General features: G+C 42.3%; 1 protein-coding gene across 1 annotated transcript; it reads right to left on the bottom strand.

Annotated features, from left to right (window-relative positions):
* Positions 1-10,771: 10,771 nt before the first annotated feature.
* Positions 10,772-17,956, bottom strand: LOC143864029 (uncharacterized). Its single transcript, XM_077374845.1, has one exon. It carries the CDS (start codon positions 17,954-17,956, stop codon positions 11,930-11,932), a length of 6,027 nt encoding a protein of 2,008 aa, XP_077230960.1. The 3' UTR covers positions 10,772-11,929.
* Between the last annotated feature and the right edge of the window lie 1,168 nt (positions 17,957-19,124).

A 19,124-nucleotide genomic window follows, 5' to 3' on the forward strand; every position in this document is an offset into this window, starting at 1 on the left:
AATGCTTGCCTATCTCAAACCATAGACTTTGACATCTTAGCTGTCATTGAAAGGGAATTTTCTATTCCAAGGGAATGCACTAAAAATGATACAAAATTATTTTCATTAAATTCAAAAGCTATTATTATACTATGTTGCGGACTATGTCCCAATGCTTTTGAGAAAATTTCATCGTGTTCCAATGCAAAAGATATTTGGACTAATCTTAAAAAAATTTATGAGAAAATGATACTCTCTTTTTAAATGATAAAAATACTGTTGTTGAACAAAAAGAGAATCAACAAAAATCTTTTGCAAAGGAAAATTCTTTCAAACATTCATTCTCGAATTTAGAAAAACAAATTGAAAATTTGAAATTTGAAATTAATGATTGTTTGAAAAGAAATGAAAAATTAAGTCATTTGAGCAAAATCTTGATAAACAAAAATGATGACCTAATTAAAAAGTGCATTGGTCTTGGAAAAGAAAATGAAAGCCTTGATACCACAAACAAGAATTTAAATGAAGAAAAATTAAAAGCTAATTTATCTCAACAAATAAATTGCTTTGAAAGTCAATTAATTCAGATTAAATTAGTTAATAAAGAACTCTGTATGAAGAACCAAAGAATACAAGAAGAAATGGACAAATATCTTTGTCATCATATGTATTCTTGTGGTTCTTGTTGCTCCTCATCTACCCATGCTTATTCATGTTCATATTGTGGTAGATTAGGGCATCACAAATCTAGGTGTAGGCTTAAATTTGTGAGATCAAGAAAGTTGGTGTGGATAAGAAAAGATAGACTCCCCCACACAAACTTGATTGGAACCAAATGGATTTGGGTTCCAAAATCCCCACTCAACTCATTATTTAAAATTATTAATATATGGGGTTGTGCTTTCATTGTTATATCATATGAATTCTTTCTAGATACTATTTCAATGTTGCATTCATTGTATCTTGATCATTCGTGCTTTAAAGATATATCACTTTATAATCAAGCATAGATGGATATCATTAGTCATGTATTTAATAGAATGCATCTTTGCTTATTGAGCTTCATGATCACATCATATTCATCTCATAGTCTACGTAAAAAATAAGAAAATACTTTTCTAGACTATGCTTGTACGTCATTGAAAATGTTTTAGAAAAAATCCATCTAAGTGCAAAAACACACAAATATGCACTTAGCATCCACATTTAGATGAACTAACATGTCAAACATTGGTAGATATAGATCGACATATATCATATTGTGTATCTAGCAAAATTCATCTAGTGCATCCAAAAAAGGGACTTATTGAAAACATGTGTCCATTCATCCATTTGAGCTTAAATGATAAAAAAATAGAAATGAATTTTTAGGAGTCCTCACATAGCCTAGGGATCGAGTTTACATGTTCATTAGAATCCCTTGAATGCGAGAAAAATAGGAGCAAATCGATTTTTTCACAAAATCACTTGAAAAATATCAAGAAATTGAAACAGGGGTGTGGCGGTCGACCGAGCCTCGGAGGGCGAGCGCGGAAGGCAATATGGACAAAATTGAAAAATGAGCAGTAGCGTCGCGGCGGACGACCGCGTAAACCCGGTCGACCGTGGATGGTCGCGAGTGAAAAATAAAAATGGACAGTAGCGTCACAGCGGACGACCGCGATAGCCCGGTCGACCGCGACGATCGAAAACTACTTTAAATATATTTTCGTTGTTTCATTTTTACTCCCGCCATTTCGTGTCTTCTCTTAGGGTTTTCTTCTTCCTTTGCTTCCAAGCCATTTTCAATTGAAGATCATCAAGTTTAAGGCATTTTAGTGAGGTTTGATCTGTTTCCCTTCTTCCATTTCTCATTCTCGTTTCTCTCCATTAAATCTTTTCATTGTTCTTGTTCGTTATTTTCCTTACCGTATCTCCTTTAGTCTCTCACCTTATTTTCATTGTTCATCATCCCTTTATTTGTCTCTCAATTTTTTTATCCCTCTCAAAACCCTAGCCTCTAAAATGTCGACACCAAGGACAACCATTGCACAAAAGAATAAAAAGGCGCGAACCGAACCGGAAGAAGAGGTGTTCCCCAACAAACATTTCTTCAGCAAACAAGCCAAGGAACGTTACGAAGCCTTCATAGATCGAGTTGTCATCTCAGGACGAAAGGTTATTTTTCAAGATTTTAACAAATTTGATCTTCTATCATTTTTTGAATTCCAAGGTTGGTCCTTCTTTCTAGTCTATAGCGCTGCAGTCTATCTTGAGATAGTTAGGTATTTTTATGCCAATTTGAAAATTTCCTATAAGGAGTAGTGATGAATACATATCTTCAAGGAGACAAATTTGGGTTAAATTTGAAAAACTTCTGTGCTTGGCTTGACATACCTAATGCAGGAAAGAAGATCTTCTTTTGGGGGAAAGACGAAATAGAAATTCATTTTTCAAGAGAAGAAGTATATGAGACATTAGGTGTTGCTCCTCCAAAGCTAAGTTAAACATCATGGCTAGCACAATGAATGATGCAGCTAGAGTGATTCATAAAGTTGTAGCATACAATATCACCCCTAGAGCAGGAAATTTTGATGCAGTGAAGCCCTTTGAAGCCCTCATAATCCATTGCATTATGAAAAAGATCCAATTACATTTAGGCTTCATCATGTTGGGGTATATGGATGAGGCAGTCAAAAGAGGACAGGGTGGCCTACCGTATAGGATGCAAATTACTAAACTCCTAAGGCTTCATAAGATGAATCTAGAAAAAGTCTTCTCAACAAACCCTGATCGTCCGCTCAACCACTCCACCATTACCCTTATGAGAATTCCTATACCTAGAGCAGGTGGACCTAGTATGGTTGGACATGATGATATTGATGAGGTCGTGGATGAAGCTGAACGAGTGACCCTGACGCCGCGGCAGAGTAGAACACATGCGCAAGCACAGGCTCAGCAGCACCAAGCACCCACCACTAGCTCATATGAAGCTCTAGCCAGAGACATTGCATCCTTGAGGACCGGCAAGGACACTCTCACGACTGGTTTTGATACACTCTCCACTGCTTTTACGATTGCAGAGAGCCAGAGAGCCTCTGATCATGAGAGTCTTATGCAGCTTGTGGCGAGGCAGCATAGGGAGATGATGCAGGTGTATCAGAGAGTCAGTCCACCAGATACTACACCTCCCGGTCTCCACCCCGTGAGCATCATCCTCCTCCTCCTCAGGATTGACAGATGACAAGCACTTTCTCGACAGCAGCTGCAGTTGATCACATCTTTTAGCTGCTTGATCATATTTCTTGATTCCTTCTTCTCGCTCAGTATATGCTTTCAGACATTATGTTTATTTTCTTCATCGATGATGGTTATGCCTGATGTGGCCTTTTGTTTTGGTTTGCACATGCCCAGTATGGGCTTTATGATATGTGGATGGGTATGCCTTGTGAGGCATGATTATGGATGTATAGGATATCTGCCTAGTAAGGGGCTTTTTGTGTTTTTATTTTGGTTCATGATATGAAGAGGGTGTGTCTCTTCCATCATTCATTCATGTATATGGGATCTATTCCTGTCTCATCTTTATATATACATGAGTTCTTTTGGTTGCCATGGATATGTACTCATTTTATTGTTTACTCTTTTGGTATCCATGTTTTTATTAGACTGTAGTTGTTTCAACTTTATAATCCTATGTTTAATAATCACCCATTCTAATTCAAAGTGTACTTCTCATTTAAATGGAGCAAAAATTGAAATGGGTAAGGTGATTAAAAATCATGGCCTTATGTGCTAGAGACAATTACATTTAGATTAATCGCACATAATCAGGAGGAGCTTTTCACTTACAAATGTATAATCATTTAGCGTCAAACAAGCTTAAACTCAAAAGTTATGTTATAGTTCTGAGCATGTTGATGCTCATGAAGAGACTTCTCTGCCCTTTGACAAGAAATCCCCATTAAAATACAACTTGTAAACTTAAATGATTAAGTCATAGATCTGAGCATATCTTTGCTTAGGTAGATACTTATCTGGCTTCAAAAGTTGGAAATGAAGTCCAAGTGTTTAAAATCATTCACCTTGCATCATTGTACCTTGTCATGCCCTCGAACACAGGTTTCACTTAGGGCATATGACAAATTCATAGAGGGAGAACTCCATGATTAATATTCATGATTATATAGACCAATGTGATGTGCTCACATGGTTTATTGCCCCTATTGTTGTGCTTAACTTGCAAATCATTTGATCACAAAAATAAAAAAAATGGCTTATCATGCATTTCACTTTTATTCTCTTTGATTATCATTCTTAGTGCTTCAATGATATATCATATATAAGGAACATAGCTTAGAAAGCTATTATTCCTCTTGACACCCCACTTATACTTTCACTTGTTTATTCCTACCTTTTTGCTATTGCCAAAAGGGGGAGAATTTTGGGAATTGATTAGTTTGTCCAATTGTATATGCACCATATGTTTTACAGTTATTAATTATATTTGTGCATATAGTGAGGGGGAGCTATGCTCCATTGTGTATATCATATTCATGTTTAATATCCATTATCATGATATCTCCTACCTCCCTAATCAATTTGTTTGTCATCATAAAAGATGGGGTGAATGTAAGCCCAAGGGTGCACATGGGTTCAATCATTCACCTTACCTTCTTATTTTGATACTAGCAAACACAAATTGATTATGTGGACCCCGATCCCGAGGACGAACGGGCGAGGGACACGAGGTCCCCCGTCGATCCTCTAAGATCTCCACAATGTGAAGGAGAGCTCTACCAAGGAACTCTTGAAATGGTGCCACTCACAGCATGGGTGGCGATATAAGCGAGATACCTCTCGATTCCAGGACCGGCCCGGAACCCAGATGTACCTATAACAAAGAAGAGTCGCCATCCAGGGAAGTAGGCCCTGGATCCCATGAAATGCTCTGTTGCAACGGATAACCAGAGATACAAAAGTCCGTGCCTGATGACGAATGGGGAAGGTATTAAGCGCCCCCAATTCGCCCAAGTGCAAGCACCTGGTCTCTTATGCCATTTTTAATTAATTTTGAAGAGTTTTGGGCTAAAATCATGTGAAATGGGAACGAGTATCCCCGAGAAAACATCTATCTAAGCATGCATGACCCGGGGATGGGCAAAAGAAGATAAACATCGAAATTCTAACTCATCGCATCTAGTCCTAACTCATCACATCTAGGAAAGCAGGAACATCCGCATGCACAGCTACAGCTAAGCAAGCAATATCAGATATGGTAAGCAGAAAAGCAGTAAACATCTACAGCTAAGCATGTGAAACTAAACGCACAAGGAATAAGCAAGCTGAAAGTAAACACACAAGGAATCAAAGACAAACACACGATAAGCTAAAAGATGCGACGAAATAAAGGAATCAGAAAATAGACGGTATGCGCAGGCCCCAAAATGCCAGGGAAAATAAAAGGGAACGTACGATAGGCTCAGGGAGCGACTCTAATGAATCAAGCTCAGCGATCCTGATCCGCTAAAGATCGGATAAGTCTCACGATCGTCATAGCCTATCGTTGGGCTCAGCGAGGACAGTCCCTGTGAAGGGGCCACGCTACGTCATCGCCCGTCCCAAAACCCGATGAAACGTCGGAAAACCGATAACACCGGCAAACCACGATCAAAATCGGAAATGAAAGGAAAAGAAGGCTCCGAGTGACCTGGCAATCACCATCCTTGCCGATTTTGGTTTTTTGTATTTTTGAGAAAAGCTTGAAAGATATTTTCAGATGCTGAAATGATTTTTTTTTTTGAAGGGTTTAAAAGATTTTATTGAAAAGTTTGAACGATTTTATTAAAAAGGTTTGACTGAACTTGGGATGACGATCCCAAGCTGCCTACGTACCCTGTGAAAAGGGATCAAGCCAACGTAGTTCGAAACAGCTTTTCGAAAAACGCTTTGAGTGCCTTTTGATATTTTTTGGATTTTTTGTTATTTGATTTTTATGTATTTTTATCCCTTTTGATTGAAAGGGGGTTTTGGCTCAGGAGGTTGTCGTCCGTCGTCGCCTAAAACCCGACGAGTGTTTCGAAAATCGATAGGGATCCTGAAATGCAAGGAAAATCCCTAAGGAACGTATGAAGAGAAGACCCGAAACTGAGGAAAGGAAAGACACCCCTAACCCTGTAAGAAGCAATTATCCTGAAGAAGACGGAATCCTAAACCCTCTGGAAAGTCCTAGGACAAGAAAGGGGATAAGAAGGGTAAGGGGCTGGCTCAGGAAACATCCCGTCATCGCCTCCTAAACCTAAGAAAACTCTGGAAATCGACAAAGAACCCTCAAAAAATAAAATTGATAAAATTCTGAACCAGAGAAGAGACCTCAACCAAAGCCAAAGTACATCTTGAAAAGGGAGAAGAAAGGGTATCTGCAAAGGAAGTCTTCTACTTTATTTTGTCTGTGAAAAAGATCCCTTAACTTTAACAACTTGCAATTTACAATCCAAGCTAAAAACCTGATGAAAGTATGGATTAAAATGAGCAGTATACATGAAGGCTGTGGTGGCTCAAAATTGGAAACAAAAATCAATTTCATGTAAATGGTTATGGTAAGACATTTGGAAATTTTAAACTTAGAAATTAAGATTCAGATTTCGATAAGCCATTTAAAATTGCAGGCATTAACATTCCATCATGATATAACTACAACCATTCTCTTTTCAATGCAACATCTCATCATGTCTTAGATCCATCAACACTCCATACGAGATTATCATTTTACCTCCAAGATGGATTCTGATGAACCAATTTCTATAGAAAAGACAAGTTCATTGGTGCTAAAATTGGTTAGTGCTAACACCACAAGTCCAGGGGCATGGATATGAGCACTATAATGCTTTGACACTAAATTCACCATGCCCTTTACGATTAGAGGCCATCAGGAGTCATTAAAACTACTTGGCACATTCGCATTAGAAACACCAGCTACCATGAAATTGGGAGATGACCAAAAAAAAGAAACTTCTTCAGTTGCTAGTATTGGGGTCTAGCTACTCGGATCACAGATGCGATCCATTCCTCTAAATTTAAAAATTAAACAAGATATTAACAGAGAGACCCCATACTGCTGATCATCACAAGGAATTTGCACGAACTAAATTTATCAATTCACCTTGATCTATCCTCTAAATGAAAGCTACAAATGGGGATAGATGTTACCTGAATCGCTGTCCGAGATGGAATCAAGATCCATTCTGCGAAATCCCCTCGCCGTTGCCGCAAGAAATGAATGAACAAATGACAAGAGTTTCAGCTACAGAGGGGTGGTTAGATCCAAGGTAATTGTCGGAGGAAACCAAGTGGCTGGATTGAATGGGGTCTTGAAATGGGTTTTAATGAAATGGATGGGCTCTAGGTTGGGCAGAACTGGGGTTTAGATCTGGGTGAGTCTGAAGTGGGTTTCGGTTTTTGGAGGTGGGGAAGATGGGTTTCGGCTTTGGGGGTTGAGGAAGGTGTAGGTGGAGGGCGATGGGGGATTTTCGAAGGGTTGGGTGGTGGTGGAGCTGGAGGTAGAGGACAGTGGTGGTTGTGCCGGATTTTCGAAATACCGAAATGGGTTTCGGTTTTTGGGGTTGGGGAAAATGGGTTTGGGCTTCGGTGGTTGGGGGAGGTGAAGGTGGAGGATGGTAGAGAATTTTCGAAGGGTTTTGGTGGCTGTTGGTGGTGTGGTGGTGGTGGTTGTCGGTTTTTTAGAAAATAGGTTTTGTGGTTGGGGATTGGTGGGGGTTGGCCGGTCGAAAGTGGGGTTGGCCGGTTGCAGAGATGGGTTTTTGGTGGGGTTTCGGTGGTGTAGGAGATGGGGATCGTGGCCGATGGGGATGGAGGAGGAAATGGGGGGTGGTGGCCGACGGTAGTGGTGAGTTTAGTGGAGGTAGCTGGCGGTGGAGGTTGCAGAGAAAAAGGAAGATGGAGGAGGAGGTGGCGGCTGGCAGTGGAGGTTGCTGGAAAACTATCGGCGGCTCCGGTGGGATGTGGGTTGGAAGAAGGGTGGCCGGTGGTGGTTGGCTCGATGGAGGTTGATGGTTGTGGACGGTGGTCGGAGGTGGCACGGCCGGAGGTGGTGGTGGCTAAGGCTTGCAGTTGTAGAGGGTTTGGGTTTGGGTTTCACAAGTCTGGGTGGCCGGAATCCATGGTGGTGGTGGAAGAAATGGGTTTCAAGGGCAGAGATGGGTTTGGAGGAGGTAGTGCAGATGGTGATAGAGGCGACGACCGATGGAGGGGTTGGAGGTGGCGATGGAATCCGAGACCAAGATCTCTTCTTCCCTCTCTCCCTCTCTGTGTATTCTCTCTTCTTCTTTTTTTAGAAAAAACTCCTCCCTTTGCCTCTCATGAGACTTGCTATTTTTATAGGTAGGGTTGCCACCCTCCTCTAATCTCAGCCGTCCATTTCCTTCCTTTCTTGATCCTATGGCCTTTGATTCCTTATCCCTCTTGCCCTAATTCTATCCTAGAAACCCTAGAAACCTAGAGTGTCTAGTTGATCTAAGCCCTACACCTCATCTCCTTAATCCAATGGCCCATGCTTGTGGCTTGTAGAGAAAGAAATGCAAGCTTCCAAAAATGCCCTCCTGAGAGGAGGATTTTACACTTTTATCAACATCCCTATTACCCCCTTTTTCTTTTTCTTCTTTTGCTTTAATGGGCACCCATGCTCGGCTATCCCACCCCTTTTTTATAAAGAGCAACATATATTTGCCCTCTCTTTCTTCCATGGACAACCTTTTTTAGCGTACTTTCTACGCTTAAAGGTGGGAAATGATATCGACAAAAGCATATTTTGATTTTTGCACAAACTCGACTTGTCTTTTCTTCATGATATCCTCTTACAGGGCACCTTGAGAACTGTGATGACCATTGACGAATTTTTTTGAACACCGAGACGAGAAACAAGATGGGCTAGCGAAAATGCTATTTGGAGCTTAGTGGAACAAATGGGAGAACGCTAATACCAAAACTCACGAGTATTTTGTAACTCTTTCAATTTTTTGCGAAAATGAGATAGAGGATCAGGGCAATTGAACAGAGGATGCCGATGGGGTTCAGAGATCACCCAGGCTTTCAAACGATTTCCAAAATATATGGAAATGGGCATTTTTAGGGTTTTCGGGTTCGATTTTTCGAAAATCTTGAGATTCGGTTCCGGGATCTCGACTCAACTTCGGGATTGGGATTTTATTCGATTTCGATAATTTATTCGATTTTGGGGAAAATGGTCCGGTCAAAATGGGGTGTCTACAGATGCCCCTCTTTGGCAGAGGGCGCTTGTCGCACGAATGCCAAAGCTGAAGAGACAACACATTTTGATCGGCCCAAAATTTCAAATGAAAAGATACAAAAGGGATTGGATTTTTTTATTGAATGGCAATTTGGACTTTGAACAATCAGGCGGAACCCACACGCACTGGAAATGAGGTTGGGATAATCAGGCGGAACCTTCACGCCTTGAAAATAGAATTTTTAGTTAGGCGGGACCTTCGCGCGCTAACAGGAGATTCGGTTAGGTGGAACCTTCACACGCTAACCACAGGGAAGCTTTGTTATGCGGAACCCTCACGCAGTAACAAGCAATGAAAATTAATATGTGGAACCCTCACACAGTAACAAAAGGTGGGATTTTAATTAGGCGGAACCCTCACGCACTAATCAAAGGGGAAAGCGTTGTTATGCGGACCCTCACGCAGTAACAAGCGACGGAAATTTGTTATGTGGAACCCTCACACAGTAACAAAAGGTGGAATTTTAATTAGGCGGAACCCTCACGCACTAATCAAAGGGGAAAGCGTTGTTATGCGGACCCTCACGCACTAACAAGCGACGGAAATTTGTTATGTGGAACCCTCACACAGTAACAAAAGGTGGAATTTTAATTAGGCGGAACCCTCACGCACTAATCAAAGGGGAAAGCGTTGTTATGCGGACCCTCACGCAGTAACAAGCGACGGAAAATTGTTATGTGGAACCCTCACACAGTAACAAAAGGTGGAATTTTAATTAGGCGGAACCCTCACGCACTAATCAAAGGGGAAAGCGTTGTTATGCGGACCCTCACACAGTAACAAGCGACGGAAATTTGTTATGTGGAACCCTCACACAGTAACAAAAGGGAAAGCGTTGTTATGCGGAACCCTCACGCAGTAACAAACAACGAAAATTTGGACGAGGAGTAAAACTCTTATGAAAAGATTGATACTCTCCTGCCTTTGATTGAGTGATTGATTTGAATTGATTGATTTGGATAAATGGATTTGGATTGATTTCTTTGGAGATTACTTTGTCTCTCCAATGAAGCGGGAACTTTTTTTTTTTTATATACTTGATTCAGATTGATCATTTTAAGAATTGCTTTGTCTCTTGCCGAGAAAACGGGAGTGCGAATTCCTTGCTGAGGACCGGACTCACATTATTTGCTGGGATTTTGGATATTGACTCTTTTTTAAAGAATTGGATTTTGCTGGGGATTGAATGCTTTGAGCAGTTGACAGCGAACTCTCTGGGAGGTAGATGCTAGACTCCATTGGGGACTAGCCTTGCTGATGAGCTGGCTATAGAGTAGGCTTAGCCGGGGAATTTGGAGGTTTGACTCGAGATGTGCTCGAGCTTCTCTCATCTCAACTTGCTGGAGACATTGGTTTATTCTGATTATCCATGTGAATTTGACAGCTTTTATGACTTGGCGTGATTTGCCAAGTCATAAAAGATGCCCCTAGTGCATTTCATACTTCCATTACTAGAGTCTTAATAAAGCAATACAAATGCAGGGAAACAAATATTTCATTTCATGAATATTGGATTTACAAAACTCTGTGTGTAGAGGAAACATGAAAACCATAAGATCAATTCTGCCTGAAAGGTCTCTTTCAAATCTGCCAGCTGACAAAATCTCAATAGGCCTGACAACTTGCTATTCTTCTGAACCTTGCTCTGATTTAATCTGTCTTCCGGAGAAGCAACTTCTTGCTTTGGTGCCTGCCACCCCAGCTCTGGGAAAGGTACAGACCATACAAGACCGGGGAGATTTTGACTTGACACGCGACAGACATCGACAAGTGACAAGTAAAAGACATTGACAAGCACAAGACTTGGATTTCAAGAAAGACTCAACTTGCTTCTTGACCTGACAAATATTTTAAATGGTGAAGGTTAACCACTCTTAGAGTGACTTGAATACCATGTTTAAAAGTGATTCATTCCCTGTTCGGTATTACCGTCATGGGCATTAAACCCCTTTGATTGCTTAGTCTTAAATGCCCCTAATTTAGAAAAATATCAAAGTAAGCCATGCTGACACTATTCAGACTTTGATGATGCCATTATCGGGTTACCAGTCTTGTCTGCCTCCAGTTGTTCAGCTCCTTGAGAAGTCACTGCCACTGACCAGATTGCCATTTTCAAGTTTTCAATCTGGCGGACCGCTTGCCTTAATTTTTGCCTTAATTGCTCTTGCGAGTTTTCAATCCAGCAGGCTCACACCTTGATTTTTGCCTAAGCCGCCCTTTCGGGTTTTCAACTTAGCAGGTGAATGACCCTAACTTTTGCTTAGATCGCCCTTGCGGGTTTTCAATCTAACGGGCCTTCAGACTCCATTTTTTTTTCTTTTACTTTTTTTTTTTAGCCACAAACCTTTGCCTATTGTACCGAAAGGACTTTTTAGGTAGGTTAGGGTTTGAAGGGACGAAATTTTGATAAGTTCTCCAAGGTTTCGACCGAATCCGGACTAGCCAGACTGCCTACATACCCCCAAAAGATGAGGATCAGGTCGCGCGTAGTTCAAGGCACAAATGCCCCTAGTTTATGGGTTATGAAGATAGAATGTTTTGATTTTGTGTAAGCTCAAAAGGGTTTTACAAAGGATTCTTTTGATATGTTAAGTAAGGATTTTTAGTTTGAAGCTCTGGTCGGCCAAGGAAGGCCTTCTGGTGCCTTAAGCATAGTATTTCTTGAGTTGGTCAAGGTTTGTTGGCTCTGTTAGTTTTTCTCTATTTTCATCGAGGAGTCTGACGGCTTTTCCAGGCAGGACTTCGTCAACAATGTATGGACCTGACCATTTTGGCTTGAATTTACCCCTGGGATCATATACCGGTGCCCGGAAGGATTTCAGAACAAGATCTCCTTTCTTGAGGTCTCGAACCCGAACTTTCTTGTTGAAGGCTCTCTCGACACGGCGCTGATACCCCTGAACATGGTACAATGCTTTCAGCCTCTTTTCGTCAATCATTTGTAACTCTTGATGTCTAGCTTGAGCCCAAACAGATTCTGGCAACCCCGCTTTCATCATCACTCTCAGGAAGGGAATTCGCAGTTCAACAGGCAAGATAGCTTCCATTCCGTACACCAGAGAATACGGAGTTGCACCTGTAGAGGATCTGATTGACGTTCTATAGGCCCACAAAGCATACGGGAGCTTGTTCGACCAATCTTTGTAAGTCTCAGTCATCTTGTTGATTATCACTTTGATGTTTTTATTAGCAGCTTCAACAGCTCCGTTTGTTTGGGGTCTATATGGCGAAGACTTATGATGCTTGATCTTAAACTCCTCACACAGGCGCGCTACCTCCTTCTTGAAATGGGACCCATTGTCTGAAATTAGTTCATGTGGTACTCCATATCTGCAAATGATATTCGTTCTGATGAACTTCGCAACAGAAGCCGAGGTCAATGATGCATACGAAGCAGCTTCTATCCACTTTGTGAAGTAATCAATGGCGACCAGGATATACTCATGGCCACTAGAAGACTTCGGACTTACCTTCTGGATGATATCTATTCCCCATACTGAGAACGGCCACGGTGAAGTAAGAGAATGTAACTGAGAAGGCGGTACATGGATGAGATTGGCATAGACCTGGCATTTGTGACATTTCTTCACATAGGCGTAGCAATCTGCTTCCATTGTCGGCCAGTAATAACCAAGTCTGAGAATCTTCCTTGACAGCATCTTTCCGTTCATATGCGGTCCACAGACCCCTTCGTGTGTCTGCTCTATGAGCTCAGCTGCTTGATCCTCATCTATACACAAAAGTTGGATTCCATCGAACGACCTTCTGTACAACTCTTCACCACAGATGACAAAGTTAGAGGCCATTTTCTGAAGAGACCTTCGCTCTTTTCCTGAAGCTTCCGGCGGATGTCCTTTGCCTGAGATGAAGTTTTTGATATCTGTGTACCAAGGCTTCCCATCTGAACACCTCGCTGCTATTTCAATAGCGTTAACATGTAACGGGGCCCATTGAAGTCGCACTTCTAATGGTTGAACCTCCATTGCTGTAGAAATATCGAGCATTGAAGCCAGAGTAGCTAATGCATCCGCAAAATGATTCTTTGTTCTGGACAAATGAGTGAATGTGATATTTCCGAATTTTCTGACCAGAGACTCTAGGTACGTATTATACGGGATTAACTTATCATCTCTTGTTTTCCAGTTTCCGTTAGTTTGACAGATAATCAAAATTGAGTCCCCGAATACATCTAGGTCCTGAACGCGCAAGGCTATGGCTGCTTCCAAACCTGCGATACACGCCTCGTATTCTGCCATATTGTTTGTGCACTTGAACTGAAGTTTGATGGATATAGGGATATACTCTTTTCTTGGTGACACCAACACCGCCCCTACACCTTGGCCTCGATTGTTGACTGCCCCATCAAAGTACATCAACCACTTTGTGTCTGGAACTTCATCTTCCGCAGTCATTATCTCCTCATCTGGAAACTCTGCTTTCAAAAATTCATTATTTTCTGCTGGTGAATCGGCTAATTGTTCAGCTATCACGCGCCCCTTAATTGACTTCTGAGTGACATAAGTGATATCGAACTCAGACAATAACAACAACCACCTGGCGGTTCTTCCGGTGAGGGCTGGCTTCTCGAACAAGTATTTCAATGGGTCCATCCGTGAGAGTAGAAGAACCCTATTCGATAACAAATAATGCCTCAGCTTCTGAGTAGCCCAAACCAGGGCTAGACAAGTCTTTTCGAGGATGGTATACTTCTGCTCGTACTCCAACATTTTCTTGCTGATGTAGTAAATGGCTCTTTCTCGTTTTGACTCCGGGTCTTGCTGCGCTAACATACACCCCATCGCTGTGTCAGTAACAGACAAGTACAGCAACATCGGTTGTCCTGGTATGATTGGTGACAAAACTGGTGGTAAAGCCAAACACTGCTTGATTTTCTCGAAAGCTTCTTGACATTCTTCATTCCATTTCTTTGAAGCATTCTTCTTTAAGAGCTTGAAAATCGGTTCACAAGTCGTTGTCAACTGTGCAATGAACCTTCTCAAGTACTGGACCTTGCCTAAGAACCCACGGATCTGTTTCTCGGTCTTTGGAGGCGCCATTTCTTGGATAGCCTTGATTTTCTGCGGATCTACTTCAATCCCTCTCTGGCTGACCAAGAATCCCAACAGTTTTCCTGACGTAACCCCAAATACACACTTATTCGGGTTGAGACGGAGCTTGAACTTTTGGATTCGCTGGAAGAACTTTCTCAATGCCCCTGCATGCTCTTCCCTGGTCTTCGCTTTAACGATCATGTCATCAACATATACTTCGACCTCTTTGTGTATCATGTCATGCAGTAAAGTGGTAGCAGCTCTCTGATACGTTGCCCCAGCATTTTTGAGTCCAAATGGCATAACTCTGTAACAATATGTCCCCCATTGAGTGATGAAAGCCGTCTTGATCATGTCCTCAGGAGCCATCTTGATCTGGTTGTATCCTGAGAATCCATCCATAAATGAAAGGAGAGCATGGCCCGCTGTGTTGTCCACCAAGATGTCTATGTGTGGCAAAGGAAAATCATCTTTCGGACTTGCTTTGTTCAGATCTCTGAAATCCACACACATTCTGACTTTTCCGTCCTTCTTGGGCACCGGTACTATGTTGGCTAGCCATTCAGGGTATTCAACAACTTGAATGAAGCCAACATCCAATTGCTTCTGAACTTCATCTCTGACTAGCAAGTCCCACTCTGGTTTCATTTTTCGGAGTTTTTGCTTTTTCGGTCTGGCACCCAGGATTAGGGGAAGTCTATGTTGAACAATGTCTTCACTTAATCCCGGCATGTCATCATAGGACCAAGCGAAAACTTCTTTGAATTCCTTTAACAGGGCAATTAATTCCGCACGCTCTTCGGGAGTTAATGTTTTGCCAATTCGAATTTCCCGAATTAGGGTTTCATCACCAATATTGATGGTCTCGATTTCCTCTTCGAATGGTTTTGCTCGACGCTGCTCCTCCTGCCTAATCATGTGTTTGATTTCAGGGGGAGTTTCGTCGGCATCCTCATTAGAGGGGGAGTCTTGATTATTATTATTATCAATTTGATCAGATAAAGAAGCAGAAATTGAAGTAGAGACAGGCGAATAAAAAGAAGAGTTTTTTATTTCATTCAAAGAAATCGAAGTTACATCTGTTGACGCGCCTTCAATGGGCTCAGTATTGAAATCTTTAGAAATCTTTACAGACTCATCATCAGACTGGACTATCGTATGAACAGAATCGACAGACTCGACAGACTCGATAGACTCAACGGAAGATGCAATGGACTCTGCATCGGACTGAACAACGGCATCGAAAGACTCCTCATCAACGGGCTCGATCACGACTGTACCTGCATCAAAAGAAACATCAGATAAAGCAAACTCTATTTTTGACTCGGAAATGGACATATAGCTAGAGACATCAGACTCTTTGATAGAAACAGGACTGTACTGGATGACGACTCGGGGTATGACCTGGGACCTCCAGTTCGTGAGAGGTCCCTCGGCTGGGGTGATAAGGCTTTTAGGATCAAGGATCAGCGCATCTCCTCCGATCATGGCTACAATCGGTAACTCAACCTGGAACAGGGAATTCAGAAGACACGGCTCAAGGATATCAGCCCAATCAACCTCTGGTTCGATCTCATGAATCTGCAAACTCGGGTATTCATCTGGCAGCTCCATATCAAAAAATATCTCAAACCCCGGCAGCTCCTGCCCTGTCAGTTCATCAACCCACGGCTCTGCGAACCCATAGAATGCAAAGTCATCACCCTCTCTGCGGTATTTACCATTTCTGATCAGACTGAATGATTTCATCGGCAGCTCTAGACTCCGGCGTCGGAGCTCGGACCATTTCCGCATGTAATTTCTCATTTCTCTAATCTCATCACGAGAAGGTTCATATCCGAGTCCGAACAACCCTTCATTCTTTCTCATTACAGGCCATTCGACTATCCCTTGATGATTGCGACCCAGACCTGCACCGGGAAGGTACCCCTGTTTACGCATCATCTTTACAACCCGGGGATTAGTGCTGGTGAGGAACAAAATCTCTTCATTCTTTGCTTTCTCAAATGATATGGCTGTGACTTCTACAGAGAACCCGGTCAGACTAACATCATCTTTCTTTTCTGAGGTACCCTCCTGCGAAATTTGGCCTACCTCTAAATCAGGATCACCTTTGACTGTTATCACCCTGTTGTTTCTGATGAACTTCAGTTTCTGGTGCAGTGAGGAAGGGATGACTCCAACCTTATGGAGCCAAGGTCGGCCAAGCAAGAGAAGGAAAGATGCTTTGATATCGAGCACTTGGAACTCTACTTCAAAGATTTCTCCTCCTATCAGAATTTTGGTTGCTAGCGTTCCAATAACATCGCGTCTGGTACCGTCATACGCCAAAATTCCTTGTTCAGAAGGGATGAAGTCATTCGGCCCAAATCCCAGGACAGCAGCAGTGGCTAACGGACATACGTTCAGTGCGGACCCGTTGTCAACTAATACATCTGGAACCTTCTTACCGTTACAGACAACAGTGATCTTCAGTGGACGCGTATGATTATGACCCTCAGATGTCAGATCTTCATCAGTGAAAGAAAGAGTCTTAGACACCCTAGCCATTGCTACTAAACCAACCAGCTCATCAGATGTAATATCCACAGATACCTGTGCAGCATTCAACTCTCTTAGAACAACTTGACGGTGCTTTGGGGAAGCCATAAGCAAACCCCAAATTGAAATATTAGCCTGGGTCTTTTTGAGTTGGCGTAAAAGACTCTCATCCTCTTCTTCGCAACTCAGCTTGCTCTGCTTCTGCGCTTCTGCGGCTCTTACAACTTCAGCTGGGTTCTCAGCTCTTAACTCGGTGGGTTTGAAAATTCGCCCACCTCGAGTAACATGGCGGACTTCGTCACATTGATCGTTCAAGAAATCAAAGTCATCGTCATCGAAGCTAAGAACATATGGAGCAACATCTTGGACTTCCTCTTCATCACATTGAAGAATGTAGGGACCAGTAGAAGACTCAGCATAATCATCTTCATCTCCACCAAGCACATAAGGCTTCTCTTCCTCTACTTCTTCAATTTCCTCGCCAAATGCCAAGACAGTCGGTGAATCGGAAGCGATAGCACAAATCAAGGAAGCAGGGTCAAGAATAGGCTCTTCAGTAAAAACCGCTCCAACTGTAGGTGGAGGGCGCGGAGCATGAGCTGGTAATGGATTCCGGGTAGTGTTTGGCATAAATACAGCAATTTTTTTCGCTTCTATCATATCCTGAATTTTATGCCTCAAGGCCATGCAGTTATCTGTTAGGTGCCCTGTTCCCTGATGATATGCACAATGCTGATCTTCACGCCAATATCTGGGGAGAATAGGCGGGGGAAGTTTCGGTTCTAAGAGAGTGATCTTTTTGTCTCTTAGTAACTTCTTGAGAGCGACAGATAAAGGGTAAGGTAGCGGATCAAAATGCCTTGGCGCTTTCCTCATGGGCTGCTCTGTTTCTGCTACAACTCTTCTCATAGGGTGCGCAGCAACCACATTGCTAACTTCAGGCTTTGAAACTACCATTGGCTTCTTTCCATTCCTCGGATCAAAAGATGACTTCGCCAGAGAACCCTTCAGCAACGCATCTTCAGTTATGGTTCCTGTCTTGATCAAGTGATTGAAATCAGAATAATACTGCGTCGCCATGAAGTGGTAATACTACGGAGACAGGTTCTTGACCACAATTTTGATCTGATCTTCTTCAGAAGGGCGGTTAGTCATCTGAGCCGCTTTTCTCCTCCATCTTCTTACAAAAGAGGTAAACGTTTCCTGAGGTCCTTGCTTGATCGCTTTCAGATCCCTCTTCGTAACTTCAATTCCTTCTTCCATTGAAAATTGCTCAACAAACTTGTTAGCAATTTCGTCTAAGGTTCCGAGCTCTTCGGGTTTCAGATGAAGGAACCACTTCTTGGCTACTCCTGTCAGAGACATCGGAAATACCTTAGCGATCTGCTCTGGAGACAGCCCATACCCTTCTAGATTTGAAATGAACGACCTCAGATGACTCCACGGGCACCCCGTCCCATCATATTTATCAAAATCCGGCATTCTGAATTTTGGAGGAAGAGTGACACCAGGGAAAAGGGAAAAGTCAGACATATTTATCTTCTTTGGGCCCTTAACTTGCATGCTTTCAACTTGCTGAGTCAACTTTTCAACTCTATCAACCAATTCCTTCTCTTTGCCTGGCTTGACTGATTGCGGGAGACAGTTCTCCTCTACATACTGCTCGTCATAGAAATCATTTTCAGGAGAGATGACAGACTGAACAAGGCCTGGAATCACATTGGGAGGATTCTGGACGACAGGTTGTTTCGAGGTAGCGGTCCTCTCACTTTTCAACTGAGTAACCTCTTCTTTTAGGGTAGAAACCTCTCTTGTAAGGTTCCTCATCATGTCCCTCATTTCAGCTAACATCTCATTTGACTCGGCCATTTGGTTAAGACAAGGGGAGACAAGTGGAAATACAGCTGGTGGGAGAGGTGAAGAAGATCTACGACTTAGCCTCGACGTAGAAGATTGCCGGGACCAAGTAGGCTGTGAAATGGTAACTTTTTTTGAAGCAATGGCTATTGCTTAACTCAGACTCCTGAAATGGAAGTAAGAACACTAATTTAAATTAAGATAATCAGAAAGAATGTTATGCACAAATTGAAACAAAGAATAATACAAACACATCTCTCCTCTGGGTAAGAACCAGCAGTACAACAATTGTAAGAAGGGTCATGACAGCCCATCAAACCTAAACGGATAACCATCACACTTAGGGTGTTTCAGATGAAAATCCGAGAGCCTAACGGCCTTACAAAAGGAT

Source organism: Tasmannia lanceolata, unplaced genomic scaffold (genome assembly GCF_043159265.1).
Source record: "Tasmannia lanceolata isolate RefF3 unplaced genomic scaffold, GAP_Taslan_0.1 ptg000044l, whole genome shotgun sequence".
In the NCBI taxonomy this organism is placed as follows: Eukaryota; Viridiplantae; Streptophyta; class Magnoliopsida; order Canellales; family Winteraceae; genus Tasmannia; species Tasmannia lanceolata.

What these genes read in the sequence shown, in the direction of transcription:
- LOC143864029 (XM_077374845.1), bottom strand. Translation starts at nt 17,956, where the DNA reads ATGGCGACGCAGTATTATTCTGATTTCAATCACTTGATCAAGACAGGA.